The sequence below is a fragment of the Leuciscus leuciscus genome (genome assembly GCF_965113295.1).
Source record: "Leuciscus leuciscus genome assembly, chromosome: 13".
In the NCBI taxonomy this organism is placed as follows: Eukaryota; Metazoa; Chordata; class Actinopteri; order Cypriniformes; family Leuciscidae; genus Leuciscus; species Leuciscus leuciscus.
In genome coordinates this window covers 33,938,098-33,955,217 of record NC_138737.1, presented here as the reverse complement: position 1 = coordinate 33,955,217, position 17,120 = coordinate 33,938,098, and the positions used below count along the sequence as shown (strand labels likewise).

Genomic DNA, 17,120 nt, shown 5'->3' with positions numbered 1-17,120 from the left:
ACATGCTGTTACGTTACCTTTCCGCTTATTTGGATTATCTTGTTGATTTATGCTAGTAGAATGTCTAAAGTGGATTATCTAAATAAATTGTATCCGAATTTTAAAAACATTACGGTTACACTTTATTTTAAGGTATCAGTTACATTGTAATTATAATTTTAAGTACGGAGTAATATTAAGCAACTACATGTACTTACTTTAGGGTTAGGATTAGGGTGTCACGACGGGATAAATACAAAAAGGTGCGAGGACTCAAGTGCAGAGAAATGATATTTATTTATAAAAGAAAAACAAATACAAAACCCATGAGGGGGGGAAACATAACCAGAAAATACACAATCAAAAACTGAACAAGAACTTACTGGGGAATCACAGGGAACAGGAAACATTAGACAACGTACCAACACAGACTGCAAACAAGAGGGAACTAATAAAGGGAAACTAATCAGGAGGGAACAGGTGGATGAACTCAAACAATAATCAGATAACAAGGGGGAGGGATCAGACAATAACACGAGCACATGGCCCAAAATAACAAAACACCCATGTGCAGCACAAGACAGGACAGGCATGTGACATAGGGTTTGGTTGAGGGTTAGTTGCATGTAATTATGCATAATTTACTGTTATTACTATGGTAAGTACATGTAACATATGTAACAAGGACACTGTAAAATAAAGTGTTACCAACATTACATTAAAAACATAAAAAAACATTTAAAAAAATCTGAATGACACACACAATTCTGGTGTGTTATTTACGTCTATGCATTTGATAGGCGTTTTTATCCAAAGCAACATACACTACTTTCAACATATAATTTTTTTTTTATTTCTTGCATTTCAAACCCACAACCTTGGTGTTGCTAGAGCCATGCACTCATGTTTGAGCTACAGCTATTCTGTATTGTGAACATTAAATTATCACGGGATGTTAGATCAGAACTTCAGAGGTCACTGGCAAACAGAGTAAGAGGACGTACGGCAGCTCAAATTGCGGCTTCAAATCGTAAAGTGCCAGAATAAATCATTGCAGTTTTACTTCTAGCCGAGCTGTCAGAGCAATAACAAAACAGTAAAATAAGGGTTGCAGGGAGTTAGAACAAGGAAAAACATCCTGCTTATGGTAGTGACTATTCACTTAATGCATTTCTTTTTTCTTTTTAGGTATTCTGTCACTCTTGGGAAATGGCATCCTGCTCCTTGTTGCGTATCGAAAGAGATCATCTCTGAAGCCGGCAGAATTCTTCATCATAAATTTATCTATTAGTGACCTTGGAATGACAGTTACACTCTTTCCCTTGGCGATTCCATCAGCCTTTGCTCACAAGTAAGCAGATACCACAAGAAATCAGTGCTGTGCTGAAATATAACCACCCCATTGTATCAGAGACAAAGCCTAAGGCAGCTCTGATGTGCCATTTCATTGACACAGGACCAGTGCTGCCGCAGAACTGCCTAACACTGTGCCACAACGTGACAAACTTTATACAGCTGGAACGTCTACTGCAATAACCAACAGTACAGTGACTCGCTTGTCATTGTGTTGCGGAGGGTTGTGACACAGTGTTAGACTAGCTGTTTTCATGACAATTAGAATACATCTTGTTTTTTTTGTGCTAGTACTGGAATCAGCAATATCTGGAAACCTTTTTTCCATCTCAAAAATAAAAAAATATAACAGGTAATTGTGAAATAAAATGAGAAATAGTCTCATTATGATATATAAATTGATGTATAAAAAAGGAATAAAGCAATTACAAGATTTACAATTTTAATTATTATATTAAAATGTAAAATCGGAATAGCAAGAAATATAGTAAAATAAAGAAAAAATTTAATTGTTAGTTATAAATATAAATTGTGAGATATAAAATCATAATTACGAGAAATAAAGTTGCAATTCTGAGAAATAAAGTAACAATTGTGAGACAAAATCATATTGGTATATAATAAATTGCAATAAATAAGAAATACATTTGTAATTGTGAGATACAATGCAAGAAATATTATTAATAATAATAAAAGTATTCAATTGTAAATTATTCAGTTATTGAAAAAACTGTCCCATTTGAAATGTTGAGATGGCTATAGTGAAAACTACAGAGGGACATGGTGATGGAAAAAATATGAGATGAGAGGAAAAAAATATTTCTTTTGCAAATGTTTTGCATTCCCCTGAAAAACGTTGCTTTCCCTTCACAAAAACGTTGGTGTTCCCCAGAGAAACGTTGTGTTCGCTCGCAAAGAACTTAAAAGGTTTGAATGTAAAGCTTAAAAAACATTTGACATATAATTTTTCCTTTCCTCTCATCTCATATTTTTTTCCATCATGTCTCTTTGTAGCTTTGTAGAAAACACAAAAGTACCTTGATTTTCTTTACTTGCCTCTCTCAGTCTGCCAAATGCATAACTGTAAATGCAAATGTCTCTCATTCTCTCAGGTGGTTGTTTGGAGAGCTGACATGTTTATGCTATGCTGTATGTGGCGTCCTCTTCGGCTTATCCAGCCTGACAAATCTCACCGCTCTGTCATCCGTCTGCTGCCTCAAAGTCTGCTTCCCAAACTACGGTATTCTTCCTCGACGGCTTTCACACCACAATACATTTATCTTCCTCCTAAGCCCCCCTCCCTCCTTATCTTAATTAAGAATCGAATGCAACTGCACCGTAAAGGGAAATTCATTACCTTATGGCTTTCTCCAATGTGTTCATTAGATATTCTCCTTTTCATCAGAGTCTCGATGCCCAGTGTCTGTTCAGCTTCTGGTCAATACTCCTATGTATGGACAGGAGCAGTTGGCCTCATTAGAGTTCATTAGTTTTGTCGGTTTCAACTTTTGATTGACTTGAAAAGATGAAGGTGTGCGTGGGAGAGAGGAGATAATTAAAACGGGATAGTTTATCAGCATGTGGGTGAGCTTGATAACAGAGATTACGATGGCAAAAAGGACAGCAGGTGAACAGATGGATCCTGTAGGTGGAAGAGAAGCAAACACATTTGGGATGCAGTGAAAGGTTTTAGAGGGCACGTTGCCAGATAAGATATGGTTCTTTAACTCTGTACCTGAGAGAGTAATATACAGTATAGTTTGTATTATAAGCAGTGTTGAGGGTAACCAAGTAGCTGGCGTGCACAGAAGTACTCTTTGCTTTGCTTATGGAAGGATCTTATAAGCAGAAACAGTATTTTTACATTCTTTACAAATTTACATTCTGGCTACGGTGTCATAAATAATTGGGTCCACCCCATTAAATGGGTTTGTGTAAAGCAAAGTAGGGTAGAGTATCCAAAAACTGTACTCAAGTAAAAGTCCAAGTACTTATAGAACTATTTACTCAAAGTAAATGTAAAAGTAAAAGCTTACGTAATTATTACTTGAGTAAGAGTAAAACAAATCCAGTATAGTTGATAACATCCAGACTTGACTATTGTAATGCGTTATATACAGGAATTAGTCAGTCATCTATTTCTCGTTTACAAAAAGTTCAAAATTCAGCTAGACTTTTAATGGGGATAAAAAAAACGTGAACACATTACTCCTACCCTGATCTCCTTGCACTGGCTTCCAGTTTACTATAGGATTGGTTTTAAACTTCTGTTATTGGTGTACAAATCCTTGCATGGACTCGCCTATCTCTCAGATCTTTTAACTGAATATCAGACTGGACGAAGTTTGAGATCAGCGACTCAGAAGCTTCTCAAAATACCCAGGACACATCGGAATCAAAAAGGAGATCGCGCTTTTGCTGTAGCAGCGCCTAAACTTTGGAATAGTTTGCCTAAACACATTAGAGACGCTGCTATTGTGCAGGATTTTAAAGGACAACTCAAAACATCTGTTTTCAATAGCTTTTAATCAGTGACAATTTTATTATATGTGTTGCCTACGTGATGTTTCTTTTTCAGATCTTTTTCTCTTTTTGTGGTCTGCGTTACATTGTAAAGCACTTTGGTCAACTTGTGTTGTTTTAACTGTGCTATATAAATAAAGTTGCTATTGCTATTGCAAAAAAAAATCCAATGAAAAAACTACTCAAGTAGCTAGTTAGCCGCTTCAAGACCCGCTTCAGACGATTCAGTGCGTGCAGCGAACTGAACAAATAATTCAAACACATTCGCAAACCAATTTAGACAGTTTTGCCAACTTGTTTGATCAAGTCTTTCAACAGAATTGGCTCAAAATAGTGATACATTTGTGACTTGAGCATCGTTCATGCCCCAGAAAAAAGAGACCGTGCGCTTGTAATAAACTACGCATTTCTTAACATGTATTGCATTAAAATAAAGTAACAAGAGGAACGTCGCCCAGCGTAACGAAGTAAAAGTACAGTTTTTTCATTAGAAATGTACTTGAGTTAAAGTAAAATACCCACATTTAAATAATAAAACTCTTAAAACCCACATTTTGCACTCTTAAAAGTGCAAATTTCCCCCAAAAAACACTCAAGTAAATGTAACGAAGTAAATGTACTTCATTACTGCCCACCTCTGGTGTAAAGATAGATGTCTATAATGTCTGAGCAAATGCATTAATGATTTGCGAATACATGTAGAGTAAATGGCTTGTGTAGAGTATAGGCGCTTGTACCAGCCGCAAACCCTCTTTTGCTGTTATAAAAATACTGTCAGGATTTACCAAAGACACAGAGTGTAAAATTAGCGCTGAAAGGCATGGACAGGGTTATTTTTGCGGCTGACCTTATTGCATATGCATTTGTAGGAGTTTCCCTTTAAGATGCAAAATTTATGGGAGGAGAGTATTTAAATGAATCATGCAAGGCGATTTACTAAGGTTTGCTCTAGTCAATTTACCGGTATTTGCACCATTATTTACCGTCCCAAAAAAAGCATGTCTCAAACCAGAAGCTAATTTGCGCTGCTCTAAGTAGATTGAGTTGGTCATTATGGAAATGATCCGGCTGCGTCGGTGTAGTTCAATTTGCTTGTTGTCAGTAGATCACGTGCAGAACTTCCCACTCCCATCTGCGCTTTTTTGGGTTTTGTGCTCTCACGCTAATTTGCCCTGTTTAGTAAATGTGGCCCTAATAGTCTAGAAATATGCTAAGCTATAATGCTGAAACTCCAAAAAATACTAATGTTTAATTTTACTGTCTATAGCTTCTGCAATTTTTCATTATACATATATTTAAAATAAGTTAATGGTTATATAAATTAACATTTTATAATTAACAATTATTATTATAAATCAAAGTTTTGGGTTTTCTAATCAAACACAGAACAAGTTTCCCATTAGAAGTAGGCCTACAGAGCTGCTTTAGGGTCCTGCTTGGACCCATTTGGCAAGGGCAGATCCTATAAAGTGCTGTAGTGATAACATATTTTTGTAGGTCAGCCTGGTTTCCTTGACAAAAGCTCTTCTTTTTTTTTATGTTTTTTTTTGGGGGGGGGATTATTTCATTGGCCTTTGGATTATTGTAGAAAATAATATCTGTGACGAACAAAAGATTATTATTCTTACACATTTTATTCATCATGATAATCTTCACAAATAAACACCATTTATGAATTTGAATGCCTAAATACAAGTACTGATGCATTGTATGTTATAGAATAAAACATGAGTTTGTGATAAAGTCGGCTTGAAACAGAAGTTGCCATGCTCGTTTATTCCTTATTATGATATACATCCAAGTGAAATTGCTTCTCAAACAAGAAAAATGAAGGGTGGGACTTGATTTTGTCCATCGGGAATTGATTGGATAATTGGTTGGCTCTCATTTGCTATTGGTGGATCTCATGTGAGTGACAGCTTGTCCCACCCTTGTGTCAGTAAACACATCATCAGAAAAGAGAAGAGATGTCGCTGCAAGAACGAGGGGAAGTTATGAGGACACATGAATAAAAACTTTTTTTTTTTAAAAACAACAACAAAAAAAAAACATTGAATTCAGGACAATGCAACCAGATGTGCTAAAATGCTAACTTGTTTCTGGGGTTTGGCCTACAAAAAATACATCATCCCTGCAACACTATTGTTTATGACTTTGATGTTCAATGGTGTCCTTTCCAAAAGTTAAGAAAAAGTGTACTATTTGTGTACTTTTGACAACATTGGGTCTTACCCAAGAGCATGTGGGAAATAAATGGATTAGAGCAACAGGAAGGGGTGTGATTCTAAAGGTTTATTGTTAAGAAATCTTAAAAAATATCTAAAATAAAAAAAAGGCTTTGGTTTCAAAATGCATTCATTTTCAGTTTTCAATTTATATTTATAATCTCTAGTTTAAAAGTACTGTAACATTCTCCAGCACTGTATTAAAACATTTGAAAGTGATCCATATTTTGTGCTAAATTAATCATTTTATGTGTTTGCTTTCCTTTAACAGGAAACAAATTCTCCTACTCTCATGCCTGGCTGATGATTGTGGGGGTGTGGTGCTATGCCATGGTGTTTGCTATTGGTCCCTTGGCAAATTGGGGCCAGTATGGCCCTGAACCCTATGGGACCGCATGCTGCATAGACTGGTAAGTGCATGGGAGGATGCTGATGGAAACACTAAAGGATTCTCAGAAAACCAGCCATAGCAAGCCAGATGTGTGCAATTTATACAACATTAGTGCCACAATGCTAGGGTGTTCAGTGTGATTGCCTGGGCAAAGGGCGTTGTAATCGTTTAGGTGTTCTGAGAAGTGTGTGTGTTCTGGGTGGTTGCTTACTGACCTAAATCAAAAGAGCCCTGTTCTTATCTAGAGACTGATATCCTGGTCTGAAAATCATATTTATTAAAGTATATTGGATTTTTTCCCCGTTTTATCATCTGCCAAGGGAAAATGGTTAATGTGATCACTTTGATAGTTTTTATAGCACAACAGAACTGCACTGTACTTTTCACACTTTGGGAAGTCATCCTATAAATGGCTTATTTATAGCTGCAAGTTTAACTGGGATAGGATAAAATGTTTGAACATCAAAAAATGACACACTTTTTAAAGTAATCTAATGCACTGCATGTTCTATTGAGCTCACATGGCTGCACTCTATCAAAATAACTACATTCTTTTATTTTATTTTTAGATTTTGTTGCCTTTGTTTATTGGATAGTGGAGTGTAGACGGGAACATTTGGCTGTCTTATTTGTACCCAATAATCATAAGTCTCAGTCAGGCGGCTCAGTGACAAACGCTGTGCATTTGAACAAGGCCAACAAACACAGTCATCTGGGTGAATGAATAGTTCAACATCTGTATGCAGGGGTGCCCAATGCTGTGAACGGTGTGAAAGTGAATAGCACATAACAGGCACAATACCAATATAGACATGAATATCTATTGGTACAATATGTGCCACATGACTAAACACACGTCATCGTTTTTAAGTCCACACTACAACGCGAAAACGGCGTTTTCAAATTTATCCACTTGGGAGAGCGTTTTCAAAAAGCGTAATTTTCATTAATAAAAACGCTGTCTCAGTGTGGACGGAAGGCCAAAACGGAGAGAAAAACCACTATATCCACTATCCTGAAGAGTTTATTTTGGTTTGGGCACTTTTATAAGGAAGATGAGTTGTAGCCGAGGATGGTTTCAATCCAGGATCTGGGCATCTACATAAGTTAAGTATTCTAGCAGAAGACAGTTCTGTATCATCCTCTTGCCCTAGCACATTTCCACCCACCCCAAATGGGACTCAAACCCAATCCCTGGCTTGGGAGGTCAGTGCCTTCTCCGTTTATGCCACAGGGGCTGTTGCTCACTTGCTCCCAATAATTCCCAATATCTGTCAGATGACCCAGTGAAACCAATAAGCTGGACATACTGCACTATCAAGGCAAACAAACACTGTAATCTAGATAAATGGCTACTTCAGCAGCTTCTCAGAACATTCACTCAGTATTGCTATACTTCCAGGACTAATAGTTTATGGCCTGGTTTCACAAACAGGGTTTAGATTAAGCCAGGATGAGGCCTTAGTTCAATTAGGGCATTTAGCTTTTATAAACATGCCCTAGAATAAAACATTACTGTTGTGCATCTTGAGACAAAACAATGGCACTGACATATTTTAAGATATGTCAGTGCAGGTTACTTTAAGTTAAAACAGTTCAAACATGCATTTTAGTCTGGGACTAGTCTTAAGTCTTTGAAACCGGGGTTTGTGTTTTACATTTAAACATTTCAATAGAGTGCTACAGGAATGAGTCCTAAATCCTGGAGTGTGTAAGCATTTTTGCACTTCTGGTTCCATCATCCCAATGTCAGTGGGTTTGTATTCATGGGTTTTGGTTAAATGCCTGAAATAAGGTGTGTGGTTAACTCAAACTCAATGTATTAAGTTCTGTTCTACAACAAAATACATCAGTAATACCCCAGTCATGATTTTTTAAGCTTTTACATGTCTTGAAAAAGGTGGTTGCTTACAAGTGGCTAAATGGCTCTACAAAGGGTGTATGGGACATTAAATGTTATTAAACTGAACGAGTTCCAACCTGTAGATTTTAAATGAAGATTAAAAGATATGTCGGAATTAGTGGTGGTGACGCTTAAGTTGTGTAAAAGTGGTGTAGTCAGTTGATAGCCTACCTTTAGCTTTTTTACTTCTGATGATTGTATTTAGGCTTCAAAATTAATAAAAAATTGTGTTCATTTCTGAAGAATATTCTAATGAAATTTATGAGGATCATAAACTTTTGTTGGGTCACAGAGCTTATTTTTGTGCAATAATCCAAAAGCCAACTGAACAAAAATCCCATTAGTTTTTTGTCAAGGGAACCAGGGTAATGCTAACTTAAGGGTTGGCCTACAAATTTATGTAATCCCTGCCGCACTATATAGTTCCAGCATGCTCCCGCTGTACCACTCTGCTTGCCGTAGAACAGCTCCCATTCCCAGGTGTCTTCAAAACAACTTCAGAGCCCACATTCACTGCATAGATTAGGCCACAACACTGTTCAAACTCATCCCAGATAAGAACTGAACCCACACATCCTGGTTTAGGAGGCCAGTGCCTTATCCATTAGGCCACTAAGACTAATGCTTATTTCTCCCAAATAATTCTCAGTCTCATTCAGGTGGTCTAGTGATACCAACATTCAACAAACATAGACTGCATCCGAAAGCTTATAAATGCTGCCTTCGGAGGATGCACTCCATGGTAGGAAGGCATCAAGGCACGTCCGAATCCAATGTTAGCTTCACTTCCTGTCTCCTGAGATACCTTCATCTGATCGATTTTTGAAGGCAGCATAGATAAGGCAGCGAGGCAGCAAGTCAGCTGCCTAAGTTTTTGGATGCAGACAGCGTCATCCATATAAATATGACCAAGAGGTTTTGGAGCCTGGATGGAATTCACTCCATATTTAGGGTTTGGGCCTTTTTATAAGAAAAAGCATCCAAAGCAGATGATGCTTTCGACCCATCGGCCTCTGGGCTATGGGCCTTGCACACTTTTTCTGTGCCACTCTGCTCACCTTACACCCAATCTAATGGTGCGTTCAAGTCATCTCGTAAAGATCATATTTACGAGTTGAACGCACATGAACGCCACAACAATGTCGTAAATACGAGTGGGAAGCCCCGATCTTTACGAGTTGGGACGTGTCAGTGAGAAACATGGTGGAATACCACAATACTTAAAGGTATTTAGCAGTTATATTGTAAGGCTTTTCTCTTTACAGTGAAGTAATCTAATTGCCTGCACAGAATATGATAGCATTAGAATATAACAATATAATATGTAATGATAAAGTGGCTTCATAAATTAATTAACAATATAAAAAGCTAAGCACACCTGATGCACATTTCTTTGTTCTTCATTTTCTAGATATAGAGTTTAAGAACCTTGCTGTATTTTTGTGTAATTTATTAAGAGAAAGTACACCGCCATCTTACTCCGATCAAAGTGACTTGAACGCACTTGCCGTCGTAAACACGACCTCCCACCTCGTAAATACGAACTTCCCAGGAGGACTTGAACGCACCATAATACCCAGCTGTCTTCAAAACTGCTTGTGTTTAGGCCCTCATTAACTGATAAGGTTTGGCAAAAACAATGACCCATTTAGCATTGCTCTTTGGTAGCTTGTCTTTGAGTAAGAGCTGGGTATCTATCTAAGTAAAGAAGGCTTAGTAGAAAATGGTTTTGATTAATCCACCTCTGCATTATGGGCCCAGCATGCTTCTGTTGCACAAGTCTACTTAAACCCACCCCAGATGGGACTCAAACTCACAATCCCCCGGCTTAGGAGACGAGTTCCTTATCCATTAGGCCGCTGGGCCTATGGCTCATTTGTCTCCAATAATTCTCAGTCTTAGTTAGGTGGCCCAGTGACACCAATTAACTGGGCATTTGAACAAGGCCAACAAACATAGTCATTTAGATCAGTGTTTCTCCACTCTAGTCCTCAGGACCCTTCCCCAGAATGTTTTAGATGTCTCGCGAATTGAAACACCTAATTCAACTCATCAGCTTGTTAAATAGGAAAACATCTAAAACATTCTGGAAGGTGGGTCACAAGGAATGGAGTTGATCTAGAATCTAGATGAATGGCTCCTTCAACAGCTTCTCAGAACATTAATACAGTATTGCATCAGTTCCAGGACTGAAAGTTTTTGTGTTTTACACCTGTACAGAGAAATTCAATCCTTAATTAGGTTCATATTTATAAGTTAACAATGCCATACAAGGCCATAGCAGATTATGGTTTTGATCCATCGACCTCTGGGTTATGGGCCTAGCATGTTCCCACTGTACCATTCTGCTTGCCTAAGAAGAGAATCCATACAGACTTTAGGCCCGCATTAACTGCTCCTTTTTATATATATAATGTTTGGTTAAACAATGACCGATATAGCATAGCGCTGTGGAAGCTTTGCTTCAAGTATAAGACCCGAGTATCTAAGTAAAAAAATCTTAACAGAGGTCAACCTCTCTGCTTAAACCCACCCAGTTTGGATTCAAACCCACAATCTCTGGTTTAGGGTGCAAGTTCCTTATTCATTAAGCTACTGGGCCAGTAATTAATTTGCCTCAAATAAATTTCAGTCTCAGTCAGGAGGCCCAGTGACACTAACAAACTGGACATGTGAACAAGGGTAGGGGCACTGTAATGGAGAGAAAGGTTGGGATGATTCTAAGGGCCCTGGTCAGACGATCAGCATTCAGTGATCAGTAATTACAGCCAGAGGCAATAAACTGTACAGGGGGGTCAGAATATCTAGTGGTGTACCTGATTACCATCACTATGTCCTGTTCTCTATTCAACTTTCAGGTATGCACCAAGCCAGGACGCTCTGTCCATGTCCTATATCATCTGCCTCTTCATCTTCTGCTATGCGCTGCCTCTTACCATCATCCTACTCTCCTACATCCTGATCCTCATCACCGTACAAGGGTCACGGCAGGCAGTACAGCAACACGTGTCACCACAGACCAAGACAACAAATGCACACATCCTCATTGTGAAGGTGAGAGGATAAAACATCAGAGTCAGTGCTAAAAGACCGAGACACACCAAGCCGATGGTCGGCCGTCAGGCAATGTCGGGCCATGTTTGAGAGTCAGCTGGCTTAGTTCGGGTGACATTAGAGCTGATCTGTGCATCTCTAATCCACAGTTCTGGCTCTTCTACTCTCCCTTTGTGAATGCCGAATATAGACTACTGCCACCTGCTGGTATGGTGGCAGTAGTCACCATACTTTCACGCAGCCGCAGAACGTATGTGCTAGCTGGCCGTCGCCTGTACTCTGTGCAGTGTGTTCAAGCGCAACATTTTCTGCCCCTTACCCAGGCAACGTGAGGGGATGCCACAGTCACTTTCATCAGTGCAAGGTTTTTGGCATTGTTCCCTACCTTAAGGGACTTGGTGTAATGACATGCAGAGTCAGTGAAAATCTTTAATCTGTGTGTACATTGAGTCATTCTCTATTTGGAGTGACAAATGAGAGAGAGACATTTTCATAGGCTAGATCTAAAATGAAAGCTTAGTGACAATTCAAGTTCCCAGTAATTTTAATGAAATCCTCTTGACAAATCCTGTTTTTATCTGTGGTGTTAGTCTTTCGAGGTAAATAAAAAGGAGGCTACCATTGTGCTAGTTTCAAGGCCAGTGGGTATATTGGAAGAATTAATAACATTATGTACTATATCATTAGTAATGATAACCAGTAGGCAGTCGTGGCCTAATGGCTAGAGAGTGAGACTGGTATCCCAAAGGTTGCGAGTTTGATCCTCAATACCGGCAGGAAATGACTGAGATGACTTTGAGCAAGGTACCTAACCCCCAATTGCTCCCCAGGCGCCGCAGCAAAAATGTCTGCCCACTGCTCCGGGTGTGTGTGTCCACGGTTTGCAGTGTGTGTTCACTGCTTGCAGTGTGTATTCACTGCTTACTACTCCTAATGTGTGTGCACTAATGTAGCAAATTATCTCTAAAGAAATATTAATAATTAATCATAACTTGTTATACTTGATTAAGAATATTTGGATCAGTTAATAGAATTAAATTAATGTATAGTAAAATTAATATTACAATCAACCCAACTGTTCGTCCCGTGAACACTCAGCGTTAATTCTTTATTAATTCTAAGAAATATACATTTCCGGGGGAGCGAAATGTCTTTCTTACTGTACAGTACTACTACGAGCCTGTAGTCAAAATCTAAATCATAAAATAAACTTTGCTGCAAGCAGAGAATCAGAACCAAACACGTATTGTGCACAAGTTTTATTAACTAAATCACAAACATAACTAATCTAAACACACATATATACATGCATAGGTAAAATGGTGAGTGACAGAATGAAACCGGAAGCAGGAAATGAAACTATGGAAAAGATCCGTTTAACTATGAAAAGAACCATCAGCTTATCATTTTCAGAGCACCTTTGCTGTGGAAACATTTCGTGAAGTTCCTGAAGAAGGATTTTGATGGTTCCATGAGTCTGATGGTTCAAGTGAGGAAGTCGGAAGAGTTGATGGTTGCCTATTTAGTGATCCAGTTGCGGTTTTCTTCTGAGTTGCATTGAAGAAAATACAGTCTGAATCTGTTGGGGGAGTGAAGGCATAGCAGGCTGTGGTCACGGTGGGGGTCCCCACAGACATCAACCCGAAGAAGACGCAGTAGAGGCCAGAAGAAAAAAAGGGAGGGTCACTGTGAATTTGTCTCTAATAAAGCCTGAGAAAAGTCCCACCTCTCCGGATTTGCTTGACCAATGAGAAAGGTGGAATTTCCAAGCGGGAAAATTCCTCTGTTGGGGATTTATGGATCTTTTATTTCAAGCGTGCTCATTTGCATGTGCAGCTGGATTGGTTGCTGATGAAGAAACTATGAAAGATTCTTGTAATACTAATATGTTGTGCAGCTATCAACATATCATATACACGATCATTTCGATCTTCAAAGTACCAATTTATAGAGACAAAACATGGTATAGGTGAGGTTACATTGACCATTGATTCTATTGTAACATACACAGTATCAAAAAATAATAGTATTAAAAGACATTACACAAGACAGTTAATCATTCACAAAATTTTCTGGGATTCATGTTAATTTATAGATCAGTTCGTCGATAAATGAATGCAGGAAAGTTTAATGTCTCAAGGTTTTTCTCCTATGGCCGAGGTCTTGACCACATGACCACATTTTTCACAGCAATAAAGACATCTTATCTGATCATCGCCCTGACGACTGAAACCTTTCCTGCTCTCTTGTCTCTTTTTGGGGGATGTTTCATTCCTAAGAGTGGGCTTTGAAGCTTATTTGTTAAATGTAACAAATAGTTATGTGTCTGATTGTCTCAGTCGTTACACTAACTTGGATGGGTTAAATGCAGCGGACACATTTTTGAGAGTGGTCTGAGGACAATTTCGTGTCATTACATTTTTTTTTTTTTATCTAAATATTTCAAATATGCAAGCAGCACAGACTAATAAAGAGTGAAACATGAAATTGTCAAAAACAAGCAAAATATATGGAAATCAAATTATTATTAACAATAAGTACTTCAAATATATTTCCCTGTTTACGTAAAGTATCAATTTCCATTACAGTACACTACACGTTAAAATATTTGTTTTCGTGTTTTATTGACAATTAAAGTTTATTTTTAGTGTAGCAAAGATAAGGCACACCATCTGTCACCAAAAATGAAGAATGACCCTTCTAGACGTTTTCTCCAGAACATGTGGAAATGTTCTCATGAGTTATGTTTCTGTTTTTCTTCTAGCTCTCTGTGGCGGTATGCATTGGTTTTCTGATCGCCTGGAGCCCTTATGCTGTTGTGGCAATGTGGGCTGCATTTGGAGAATATAATAACGTCCCACCTGTAGCCTTTGCTTTGGCAGCTATCTTCGCCAAATCCTCCACAATCTACAACCCTGTGGTGTACCTAGTATTTAAGCCCAACTTTCGTAAATCTCTGAGCAGGGACACAGCTCAGATTCGCAGACGAATATGTTCCAGCCCATGTAAGGGAAGCCCTGTGCCTGGACTAAAGGATCTTCAACGGCAAACATCTCTACGCTGCAACAAGGATGCTACCAACTCCACTCGCCTCTCCAATGGCCTGGCAGACAGCCACGGGGCTTGTCTTCATTGCACCGAGGCGGACCCTCGATCTCAACAGACCACGCCTCAAAGGACTGCCTGTGTGCTGATTGGTACATCCTACAGCGAGGTGACTGTGAGTCAGATGCCGGAGAAGATGCAAGCTGACCTTCTGTGAAGGCCCTGTAGGCTCTCTTCATGCCAGCATGAGGACGAATGTGAGGAAAAGATGGATGGGCAGCCTCAAAATGAAACTTCTGGCCACCAGAGATAAGTTTGTCAGACAATCTGTGGTCAGGAAACACTTCAGAGACGGATGTCATGTATAAGAAAAGCAAAAGAATTGACCCTGCACAAAGTCCCGCCTTAAAAAGGTTACTAACCAATCCTAGCGTAGCAGTTGTTTGCCATCTGCCATTTTGTCAGACTAGCTTGTGCTCTTTAACTGAATATCTGTTCACAGAAATCTGCAATTCATTCACTGTAAAAAATTTAAATAAAAAAAAAAGTTTAATAAAAGATTATTTAAAAAAGCTAATCAGCTGCAAAGCATTTTTTAGTTTTCTCAACTTCTGAAGTTAGTTGAGCCAAATAATTTTTGAAAGGTAGACTCAAACTTTCATTTTAAGTTAAATCAACTGTACTGAATAGCAAATAGTAATAGTAATTAATAAGAATATGTTAAAAAGTTAAGTATGCGGTTGAATAAACTATTAGTTAAACTTTAAAGTTGATATAAAATAAAAATTCGTTTATTTATTTTATATATTCTAAATGCATGTTATTGTGAATAATTCATCCATACATATGTTTCATTTTGTAAACGTTTAATTTTTTTATATATATTTTTTTCCTTAAATTTTTATTTAAAATATCATAACTTGATCTTCCAGTAAAACAGACTATGCCGGACTGCTTCGTGAAACCTCATACCTTTGTGAGTAATTTGTTTCGAATGGAGAATTGGATCTGTAGTCGAACTGCAAGAGTCACATGATTTCAGTAAACATTTAGAAATTTCAATGGTCTGTCACTAGGGAGCAATCTCTCGAACACATGAATGTGTCTAAAGACTAAACTGCTTCTTTGAGCTGTTTTTGACATGACGTGCCACAACTGTTTGAGGCTGTCTACAGTAGACACATCAAAGTAAACTGAATAAACTGGTACATTTGTCTTTCTGAACAGGTGCATGATGATGATGATGTATGGTATTGAAGTGTTCTTTGTAGCACGTAGTATTACAATGCCCCGTTAGCAGGGCCGTCACTAGTGGGGTGAAAGGTGGTGACAATTATAGGGGCCGCCGCTGCCCAGGGTTATACTATATAGGCCCCTGTTGTACTGTATGAATAATTCTAATATTTATATTGGTTGTATGCCTGAGATTTAAATGAAAACCACAAAATCATGCAATTTGGTTCAATATTTTTTCCAAATATCTGCTTCTCTTACCTCCCTAAAAACGGTTTAGTCAGATCTAAATTATTTATTAATTATTCAGTCAGTGACAAACATCAGATAGACCCAATCAAATTGTAAGTCCCACCCAAGCTCGTGAACAGAACCAATCAGAGTTGAGGCGGCAGTGCCTGAAGTTAATGATGAACTTGATGGAAGAGCAGGAGACTGACTGACTGACTGACAAAATGTCGGGGTAAAGAAAACATAAATCAGGGTACCAGAAATGCCATGAAAAGAAGGAGAGGGAGGCCAGGAGAGTTGTTGTATCCCAGTCGATCAAGACGTTCTTAAAGACAGGCTATTTTGTTATTTCGCTGGGAATAAGAAAACACGAATACAACTCACTGTACTTGAATGAATAAATTATAGCGTTATTTAATAATATTACCAGTTCCATATTATCTTTATTAAAAAAATAAGACAATCCATTATTTAATTTTTTTTTATTTGATTGCATTCTTGTCAATTTCTAAATGTTTACTTTTTGATTTATGAATTATAACAGACTAATGGGAAAAACATTATTTTGATGTTACTTTTTTAAAATTTGATTTATTATTATTTAACAATTTATTGCTTTTGTTTGTTTTTATTAGTTGTATTTTTTATATAAACATTCAACTTTTAAAATAAAGATTTTACAACAACATCACCTTCTTCTGTTATATGTGGGCCTCCATGCTCATCTATTGTACAGTATATGATATTGGTGGAGGGTGGTGGGGGCCCACATCAATTTTTTTTTTCAGTGGGCCCCGAATCCTCTAGCTGCGGCCCGTTAGCTTTGACATCCGCACTGATCCTCAACAAACCCGTCTCCATCCCGGTGTGATGACACTGATCTAAAACCAGATGGAACTGGATAATATTCTGATTGTTCCAAACCAATCTGACTTATGACCTATAATGCTGCCTGAATCATAATCATACACTTTTTGTTCTTAATCATACACTCTGGCATTCATTGGCCAGAGGAGAACTTATTATACAAGAACTGAACTGAGCTGGACGATGACATCACGGTTTACTCCAGAGTGGCTATATATATATATATATATATATATATATATATATATATATATATATATATATATACTGTACTCCTGAAATTCTTTACTCATGTAAAGCCCAGGACACATTGCAT

At 38.0% G+C, this 17,120-nt stretch overlaps 1 protein-coding gene across 3 annotated transcripts in view; it reads left to right on the top strand.

Moving 5' to 3' along the window:
* The window catches only part of opn7d (opsin 7, group member d), a 59,972-nt gene extending 43,061 nt beyond the window's left edge, over positions 1-16,911 (top strand). For all 3 annotated transcript variants that reach the window (XM_082188782.1, XM_082188783.1, XM_082188781.1), the window contains 5 exons: positions 1,168-1,330; positions 2,445-2,572; positions 6,352-6,490; positions 11,233-11,428; positions 14,193-16,911. In XM_082188782.1, the coding sequence (XP_082044908.1) occupies positions 1,168-1,330; positions 2,445-2,572; positions 6,352-6,490; positions 11,233-11,428; positions 14,193-14,690 (1,124 nt within the window). In that variant the 3' untranslated portion in view covers positions 14,691-16,911. The remainder of the gene's footprint in view (positions 1-1,167; positions 1,331-2,444; positions 2,573-6,351; positions 6,491-11,232; positions 11,429-14,192) is intronic.
* The last annotated feature ends 209 nt before the right edge of the window (positions 16,912-17,120 follow it).